The 10,450-nt window shown below is 35.6% G+C and overlaps 2 protein-coding genes across 2 annotated transcripts; one reads left to right on the plus strand and one right to left on the minus strand.

Annotated features, from left to right (window-relative positions):
• Positions 1,160-3,223, minus strand: LOC104754747. The gene is made up of 5 exons (XM_010477016.1): positions 2,329-3,223; positions 2,083-2,232; positions 1,719-1,983; positions 1,457-1,619; positions 1,160-1,204 (listed from the first exon to the last, which is right to left on the minus strand). The coding sequence occupies exons 1-5, from the start codon at positions 3,221-3,223 to the stop codon at positions 1,160-1,162; spliced, it is 1,518 nt and encodes a 505-aa protein (XP_010475318.1).
• LOC104730527 (uncharacterized protein CG5098-like) lies at positions 4,821-6,433 on the plus strand. The gene is made up of 2 exons (XM_010449709.2): positions 4,821-5,272; positions 5,603-6,433. Exons 1-2 carry the CDS (start codon positions 5,050-5,052, stop codon positions 6,214-6,216), a joined length of 837 nt encoding a protein of 278 aa, XP_010448011.1. The 5' UTR covers positions 4,821-5,049; the 3' UTR covers positions 6,217-6,433.

Raw genomic sequence — 10,450 nt, forward strand, 5'->3', positions numbered from 1 at the left:
TATGAGACTCAATAACATAACGTCATAAGCATAAGAACACAAAAACATACACGATTTAAGCATACCGATGACCCGGTTTAAACATACACGATTTAAGCATACCGATTTAAGCATACTGATTTAAACATACACGATTTAAACATACTGATGACCTGATGTAAGCATACCGATGACCCGGATTTTAATTTCAATATTTAAGGAAAAAAATAAAATTAGGGATCTTCTTTTCCAATACTTGATCTTCTTCTCCAATACTCTCTTCTTCTTCTTTCCTGATACTTTCTTCTTCTTCATCGTAAAAACTGATAGGAGCCATGAGCCAACGTTCTTCGGCTGGTTTGTCAGGGTTACCATCGAGAAGTTCTCAGGTTGGAGTTCTGTGTAGATGCTGGTGTGGTGGAGAGATTAGAACCTACACCTCAAAGACGGAAGAGAATCCCTATAGAAGATTTTACAGATGTGTTGTTGGTGTGAAGGTAATTTACTTTTATCAGTCGTTATTCATCACAATAGCTGAAATTTATTAAATATTGTTATCGAAACAATGATTTTAGGAGAAGAAGGAGAAACACATGTTCCGTTGGGTTGATGATGCTGTTATAGAGGAGATTAGGATGGTTGAAAGCAAACAAAACCAACTCTTAGAGGATCTAAAAAAGATGGTAACAAACAATGTGGATCTCCAAAAGGAGATGGTGAAGGAGATGGAAGAAAAGATGGAGAAGCATATGATTGAGATCATCAGGCAAGAGCTAATGGTTGCAAAAGAGAGTATGGAGAAGTCGAACAAGCAGAGGATTTGTGTACTAGTCGTATTGGCAGTTTCAATGGCGTGGCTTTATAAGAAGATGATATGATGTCTTTGCTTTCTGTATTTTGTTGTTATGCTTAACACTTTTTGTTAGTCTTGTTTTTTGTACTCTGGTTTTAATGAAAGTTTGATTGAAAGAAAACACCAGCAAGGAATATCAAAACACATGAGTATTTTATTAGTCTTAATTCAACACCATCAACGAATTTCAAAACAAATGAGTCTACTAATCGAAAATAAAAACCATCAAACACCATCATTCATCACAAAGGTGCTGCCGTGAAACACAACCTACGAATTTCAAAACAAATGAGTCTATTAATCGAAAATAAAAACCATCAAACACCATCATTCATCACAAGCAGCTGCCGTGAAACACAACCCAGAGGCTACCTGAAACATAACGAGTACCGTAAATATAAATGAAATCAAAAATTCAAAAACAGGATTCTTAAGTTGATGCACTAACCATTGTTATATCACGATATCACAGGTCGTTCTGTTATGCCCTTCTTTGCCACACCGCGCACACTTATGTCTCTTTGACCCTTGTGAGTTTTGTGATGATTTTATCTTGTCTTCAGCGGATTCATATCTTCTTTTTCTTCGCCATCCTGGATGTCTTCTTGTTTCAGGTGGTCGAACTTTTGCATCTTCAACATGCTGTGGGACTCGCCATTCTTCTTCAGGAACACCTATTGGATTAATAGTTTCCTCATATTGCGATCTCCATGCAGTAGTGGTATACACATCATCAGCATAAGGATATAGATCCTTGCCTATATCAAAAGCTCCTTTTATAGCATGTCTACAAGGGAGTTTTTGGATGCCGAACTTTCCACATGAACAAGTCCTTCTTTCTAAGTCAACAATGTAGTCTACTCCATTACCTTTAACCTGGATCTACGATCTGCTCATCAAATTATCTATTCTTCTTGAAATCTTTTTCTCCACCTCAACAGTTAAAGGATCTTTATGCTTTGCACTTAACTCTCTACTCTCATAAAACCAGCGTGTCATCATTTCTCTGATGCTGTCTAACAAAGGAATTATTGGATACTCTCTGGGTGTCCTCAAAGCAGCATTAATTGATTCAGCTGCATTGTTGGTGTTAATATCATACCTATAACCCGGAAAATGACAGCGAGCCCATTTTGTCACATCGGCTTCCTCTAGATAACTTCCAATAGCAGGACTAATATTGTTAATTTGCCCAAACTCTTTCTCAAACTCAGCAACTCTATAAGCTTTTGATGCTTTTGCAACCTTACCAGCGACACCTCTTCCCTTATGATATGTTATCACATTGCTAAGCAAGTGGTGGATGCAAATACCATGTTTAGCCAATGGATAGATGTTTCCAATTGATTTAGCAATCGATGTATGTCTATCTGACACAAATGATAAACCTTCTTCATCAGCTATAACCATCTTAAGTTGCATAAAAAACCACTCCCATGAACAATCATTCTCAGAATCAGCAATTCCAAATGCGATTGGATACAAATTGGAGTTACCATCTACAGCTGTAGCAACTAGGAGAACCCCTTTGTATTTATTCTTCAAAAATGTACCATCAACTACTATCACTTTCCGCATTGACTTGTAGAACCCTCTTGTTGATTGACCAAAAGAAATAAATAGATATTTAAATCTTCCATCAAAGTCAATTTCATAATTCGTGAACGTACCAGGATTCGCTTCTTGTAGCATGTGCAAGTATTTTGGAATCTTAGCATAACTTTTCTCAGGAATTCCTCTAACTTCGTTAACTGCATACTCCCGAGACTCCCAAGCTTGGTGATATGTTAGCTCGCAGCCGTACCTTGAACGAATAATATTAACTATATCATTCGGTTTAGGACCTTCCTTCACACCCTCATAGCTTTGCTTAATGAGATGTCCAATTGTTCTTGCAGATGGAGTCCTACAAAATGAGTTTTTTTTTGAAGGGGCACATGTATGGTTACCCACAAACTTGTTGATTTTGAAATATGTAGACGCTTGTAAACACTCAGCCCGGAGACGCCAATTACAAACACTATCAATGCAGCGTATACACCACCATCTCTTATCAGATTTTGTAATCCTATAGTCGCAGTTATATTTCATTGCATACATTTCCATAGTAGCCTGTAAAGCTTCCTTACTGCTGAAATATTCACCATTTTTTACCATTGAATCTTCCAACTTTAAACCAGCAGCATCACCAAGATTAGCATCAGTAGGCTTTTCTAATACATCATTAGTCGGCTTAGGTGAATTCCTTGAAATAATACCTACTGATTTTCCCACATCAACTTCCACATTACAACCATCGCTACTATCAACTGACAACTTATTCAGATCGAACTGGACTTTACTCCTATCGCCATCAACTACTCTTTTGAATGTAACACACAACCGAATCATGTTTATCTTTTTCAGATATGCAAGAAAATTATTCATACCTCTATTATTTGTCAATACAACAGGAGGACAATCAACTTTAACCTCTGTGGGTAGATAACTGAATTCCACATCAAACATATTTTGCTCTATTTCATAGTCTTCTGAAACCATCACCTTCAACTCTTCAAGAGATGTAGTGGGTTGCAAAATCAGTAATCTAGCACGTTTTTCTTCATCATCAATAAATCTCCACTCCTTCTTGGCATCCAGTGTCCATACACCACAAGTAACATAGATTTGCATCATAAACAGGTAAGTGAAAGCTTTTGTGGAAGGTGGAAGAGATGGTGATCGATCACGTTAAGGTATAATGTCAATTTTTCTTAATTTGTTTATCTTCTAAATAATTTAGTATACACATTCTAAAATGTATTAGAACAAATCTAAACAATAATTACGAAATCTTAACCATAAATTAAGAATATTTAAAAAATATTTAAAATTATTCACTTTCCTTATTTAATTTATTTTCTTTCTATTTTTAGGGCATTCTAAGGTTTACAGATTATAAAATTCTAAAAATTTCTATGATATATCTTCTACTTCTTTTAGTATATAGGGTAAAACATAGAAAACGAATTCTGAATATGTAGAATGAAGAAAAATATACAATACATATTCTTAATTTTGTAGAACATACAAAATTCAGGTTCTGAAATTTTTAGAACAAATTTTCCGTATAAACTTCTTAGAACATGTACAAACTATAGAAATGAACAATCTAAATGTTTCAGAAAGAGCAAAAATCGTAGAAAGTCTATTTAAACAATTTAGATCAGAAATCAGTAATCTACAAACTGATTTTTGACACCCAAAACATTTTTTTTCAAATTTTTTTTTAACAATTGTATACTAACATGGGTTTTCTGTTTGTTTATTGGTTCAAACTCCTAAAAACTTCACTATTTCTATTAGTAGGAGTATTTTCGTCACTATTGACAATCTTAAAAAAAAAGTGTAAATGACCAAACTTTTGGAAAAAGCTTCTTTATTTATAATTTTCCTTTAAAAAATTACGAATGTGAAACTCGATACATATATGCGTATACCGACCTAGTTAATATAAATATATTGTCAATTGCATTATATCCACGTGAAAATCCCACCAAGCTCGGACACGCGTTCATGTATGATATATCTTCTCACTTTCCTTGTCATTTAATGATTTTTAATCATCCAATCAACTAATATTTGAGCTTATGGGTCAAACTTATCTATCAATTACTCTTTTAAAAAATAGATTTAGCTTTGTGACATGCACACTCCTACAAAATTACGGTTAGTACAATTAGCTGAGAAACTTTCACCATTAATAGATCTATTTCAACATTAATAGATCTAAATTTGACCCACATGAGAATTTATGCATAGTTTACTGAAAAATGTTAAACTAGAGCCAAATATCCAAAACTTGAACCAAAAACATCGAAATTTTTTAGCTTTCGCTAAGAACGTCATATTCATATATATTATCGTGGGATTAAGTATTTACTATTTAATTAATAAGCATTAATTGCAATACATATCTTCATGTACATACATAAAGAAGTGAACACAGACCGTGAAGCTTTGAGACTCATTATTCACCACCAAGTACCCACCTCTCTCTCTCTTTCTCTCTCTAGCTCTCTCTATACATTATAGATATATATCCCATCAATACGTAACAACCACCAAAGGTTACAATTCACAGCCTTCCATTTTCCTTAGTTGTTGTGAACATAAAGATTTTGGAGAATAGATATCAATCTGTGTCATTTTCTTCTGTTTGGTACGAAAATATAAAGATGGAGATCAAAGTCAAACCAAAAGCCGTAGAATCTACGACGATGATGGCAACTAAAGAGGAGGATGAAATTAAGAAGAAGATGAAAGAGTGTGTGGTGATTGGTCAAGAGGCAGATGAGGAGGTTGGTAAAGGACAAGATGAAACAAGACAAGCTGATTCTAAGAATATTGACTCACCATCATCATCATCATCACTTGAGATGAATAAGAAGTTGGAAATTGGTAAGTTTCTGGTCTTTTGTTGGTTTGTCATCTTCTTTCTTCTTTTGATATGACTAATATTAGTATATGGAACCAACTAAGTTACATATACATTAAAAAATTCCAGACAAAAGTATAAAGATTTGTCTTACTTTTACCAAATCTTTGAAATATAGGGAACAATACAATATATATACTTCAATTTTAATTACTTTTCATTTTTTTTTTTCATTCGGAATCATTATTATAGCCTATATATCGAGTCTTTTTGAGATTATAGATCATCTCTAGAAATATTTGTACAATATAGATACAAGTATAAGCCTTTTTATGAGTTCACAAATCTTGCAGACAAAAACTTTACGAGTCAGAAGACCAAAAAGGAAGAGGAGAACAAGAAAGAGGAAAATAATAATTATATTTCTAACATGAAGCATAAGAAGACGAGTTCACACGTATGGGACTGTGGGAGCACTCTCTACGACTCGTTCGAGCTCAATTCGTTCAAACGTCAACTTGACTCAGCCATCTCAGCTTCCTCCGCTAGAACGATGTCCATGTCTCGCCTCCCCGACCGTCGTCTCCCTCCTCTCAGCTCACTCTCACCGGAGAATCCTCCTCCTCTTCCTTCACTGCCGACAACTTCTTCTTCCTCCTCCTCCGGCGGCAAGAAACACTCGAACAAGATCTCTCGTTCTCTTCAGAGATTCTTGAAGTCAGTGTTCAAACCTAAACAGCACCAAAGCTTGAGCACTCCTTCTTCCCCGGTCTACAAGGCTGTGAGTCACGGAGGCGGTGGTGATAAAGATCGATATTACGTCGTTTACGACAAATCGGGTTCGTTGACAACTATTCCAGAGTCAACGTCGGAGAAGGAAGTGAGCCCTGAGATCAACTCTCTTGTTAGGAAAACCGTGTCCGAGAGATTCCCGGCGAGTCGAGTCGTTGGTATTTCATGTGCTTGATCTTGATTATCTAATAAATCTAATTAATTAAGTCGTAAATTTGATATAAATTAATATCTATATTTATAAACATGTTATGACTTGTCAAATTAATTATTAGAGTCTTCTTTTCCCTTTTTTTTTTTTTTTGATGTGATAAAGATTTTGGAAATGAATAATCGTGTTGGACGTATTGTATGTATGGTGAATGTAAAAGTTTAATGCATTTATGATGCAACGTACCCTGTGTATCGTAACCGTGTAGTTTAGGTCTATCTACCTTTCTTTTTTTTTTTTTGGTGAAAGAGGTCTATCTACTTTTTGAATATGATGTGTAACAATATGGTATGGCTATAAGGAAATTACGTGACGGGTTTGTGTTAAAGTTGAAAAATATGTGATGGAGTTACGCTCAAAATATGTAGTGGATCGGAGTAGTGTTTTTAACAACGAATTTTTTACAATGGGTCATTTTCATGGTGAGTATTGAAAAGATAGGTATGGACTCACGACTCACACTATGTGCGCGCGTTTAATTTATTATGCGCATTAATTTTTGATTTTGTTATGAATATTTAACTACCACATGTAAACATATACAGTAGTTAGAATATGAATTTGTTATACATTTCGTGATGAATCCACGACATGAAGTAGGGTCGATATATGAAAAAGGTAGATATAATATAGTATACACCTTGGTTTTTATTTAATGCATTGCAACGTCGTCTTCACTCTTCAATAAGACAATAACGTAAATGTTTTGATGAAATATGTCTCCTTTATACCTAAACTATAATGATTAATGACATTAAATTATACGTTCTGCTTTGAATCTACTGTCTACGGAAATTGGTAAGTCCAAATTGATAATGTGTACTCATGTCACATGTTGCAAGGCATGAACAAATGTAACAATTCTATTTTTGTTTACAGTATTTAATCTGTTTTTTTTTTTAAATTGATATGCCTATTTTTTTTTTGTTTTGCTTCTCTAGAAGTAATTAATTCACCTAAATCCCCAAAATCAAAGGTTAAACAATGAATTGTAAAGATATGTAAAAACTGATGAAGACCATTATTAATAAATTCAATAGAAGATGATTATTTAAGTTTTAACATTCATTATAGATTGCACAATTTGTTGAACAATGAACATTGCAGAGGTATATGTGAAAATATCCAATGGCTATCCAATCGTCAAGTTTCATATACTTCAGGAGTTTTAGCTCCAGTAGTTGAATTTGCCTCTCAAATTTTTTCTTACCCTAAATGTGTAATTTCAAAATATGTGATATTTAGGAATCTAAAGAAAGAAAGATGTCATTATTTTTCTCTTTTTCTCTGTTTCTTGATAGAGTTTTCGCCTTAAATTTTTTTTTTTGATCATTCTCGCAGATTTCAATTTAAATAAAAACTATCAAAAGATGAGAGACAAACAAAAGATGATTATCATTCTCAGTAGTCAAAATGAAAAAGCATTAAACACAGAAGTCATTAAAAGGAAAAAAAAAAAAAAAAAAGTAGTAACGAAAAGAGAGTCACTAGAGGAAGAAGAACAAACAGAAGAAGCAACTATAGAAATTTGTTGGAACTGTAATTTTCTGAAAAATTGTATGTTTTGAGACAGTGATTTTCCAGCGACTTTTCGGATAAATGGCTGCTTGGAATTGTCGGGTCGATAGTGCAATGGAAAGCTGGTAACGAGTACTACAAGAGGGTATACTCATATGTCCAAAACGGAGTTGATTTGAATGAGAAATAAGAGTGTGAAGTGAGCTATTTGAGATGGTTTGGGAAATATCCCACATCGGAAATATGACTGATTTTTCACTCATATATATATAGTTTCACACTCTTCTAGTTTTAAAAGTGTATAGAAGGAAGAGGGAAGGTTCTCACATGCGAGCCAAGCCGAACTGGGCACGGGCGCAGGACGGGCCGGACATGGACGCGGGCCGGGCTGGTCGTGGACGTGGGCTGTGGCCTGTTGGGCTTTTGGGCTTTTGGGCTTTTTGGCTCTTGAGACTGCTGTAGGCTCATTTATTTTTTGGAAAGATTTGCTGTGAACTCCAAGCAAACTTGAGTAGTACTCCAAAAATATTCAGTGAATATTTTCTTGAGACCTCTCTCCTTCCACTATATATAGAGGCATAACCTCGCATTATTTCACACACACACAAAAACACAAAAAACTCCTTCCTCTGAAGATCTCTCTCTCCCTCTCCCTTTCTTAGTCCAAGTAAGTTCTTAGTTTAGTAGTCTCGAGAGTATAACGTAGATCTGTTCACTTGAGTTCTATTACTGGTGTGCTACTGTAATAGTTCTTGATCGGTTGTATCCTGGGATTCATAAATCGTGATTGTCCAAAAGCACTTACGGCCGATTTATTGAATTAAGGAAAGAGATATCATATCTCGCCTCTGTGATTTATTTACTGCTTCATATTATGCTGTTGTAATTCGTTTTTGATTTCGTTAATTTAAATATAATTCGCATCATTTTTCAATTCGATTTTTGCGCTCCTAACAGTATTAATTCAATAAATCCGCTTTCTGCTTATCGCTTTAAACGGATTGAGAATTTTTTGAATTTTTTAATTTATAAAACGATTTCAAAATTTTCTAAAAAACTGTTTTTGCTTTCATCTTTTGGTGTTTACGTGGAAAGTTTTTGAAGAACGCTTTTACTTTAATTCTTTTTTCTCTACTCTCTCTGGTTTCCACAAATGCTCTTAATTGAGTGAGTTTGTGAAACAAGTTTCTGCGAACGCTTGTTAAGCGAGTTTGCAAAACTAATTCAGTGTAATTTAAATTACTTGAATTCTTTGATTAATCTATTAATCAGATCCGTTTATTGTGAAACAAAAAAATATCTGGAAACCACACCAACAATGTTGATGGTACTAGACTTAATGAGACCCCTGTTGAAACTCCTGAAGAGGTGTCTTCACGTCTTGCTAAAGAACTTGCAAACACGAAGCTTACCGACTCTGGTTTGGAGAACGTGCGCCGAAATCTGTTTGGTAATGGATCAACCCACATGGGGATACCACCTTCGGTTTCCCAAGGGATGATGCCAGATAAGTTCGATGGCAAAGCTGGGTTCAAAACGTGGCAAAACAAGATGCGCTACTACTTGGCCAGCATGAACATGGAAAGGTACCTCACAGAGGATCCACCAACGCTTCCACAAGGTGACACTAATGTGTATGTGGTTGCAAGTATGGATAGTTGGGCTCAAGGAGACTATTGTTGCAAATGTCAGATTCTGAACCATTTGGTCAATGATCTGTATGACCTCTACACTATGTACAAGACTTCAAAAGCATTGTGGCTAGCTTTGGAGACCAAGTACAAGACTGATGAGTCTAGGATGCAGAAATTCTCAACAACGAAGTTCCTGAACTTCAAGATGGTGGATTCCAAACTAATTATTGAACAAGTGGAGGCTCTTCAACGCATCATTCAGGAGATCGATTTGGAAGGGATGTCGATCTACAATGTCTTCAAAACGAATTGCTTGATCGAGAAGCTACCACCAGGCTGGTCGAATTTCAAGCATTACCTTAACTTTAAACGTAAGGCAATGTCTCTTGATGATCTCATCCGTCGGTTGAGAGTTGAGGAGAACAATCGTGGAGCTCATTCGGATGCTCAAAGCCAGGGGAATGACGTTCATGTAGCTGAGCATAAGGCCAAGTTTAAAGGCAAGGGTAAAGGGATCTCTATTCCGCATAAACCGTTGAAGGTGTCATCTGGACCAAGGCTGATGTTTGCAAAAGCAAAACCAAAGATCTCAAGTTGCAAGCAAACCCAACTGAAAAAGACATGGTTGCGGTGGTTACTGAATGTAACATGGTGGAAGACAACCCAGTAGAGTGGTACTACGACACTAGTGCTACCACACACATATGCTCTGATAGGACCATGTTCACCACCGATGTGCAGAACAATTCAAATGAGCAGCTTTTCATGGGCAACATGGCGGTGTCCAAGATTGAAGGTAAGGGCAAAGTGGTTCTAAAGCTAACTTCTGATCGGGAGCTCACCCTGTAGAACGTGAAGCACGTACCTGATATGCGGAAGAATCTCATCTCTTAAACAGTGCTAAGCAAGCATAGTTTTTTCCATCAATTTTGAGGCTGATAAGTTAGTTCTTAAGAAAAATGGGATGTATTTGGGAAAGGGTTTTGTTAAGGGTGGACTAATCAAGATGTCTGTAACGACAGTCCATCCGAAAATTGTAGCTTCTG

Source organism: Camelina sativa, chromosome 2, assembly GCF_000633955.1.
Source record: "Camelina sativa cultivar DH55 chromosome 2, Cs, whole genome shotgun sequence".
Lineage (NCBI taxonomy): Eukaryota > Viridiplantae > Streptophyta > Magnoliopsida > Brassicales > Brassicaceae > Camelina > Camelina sativa.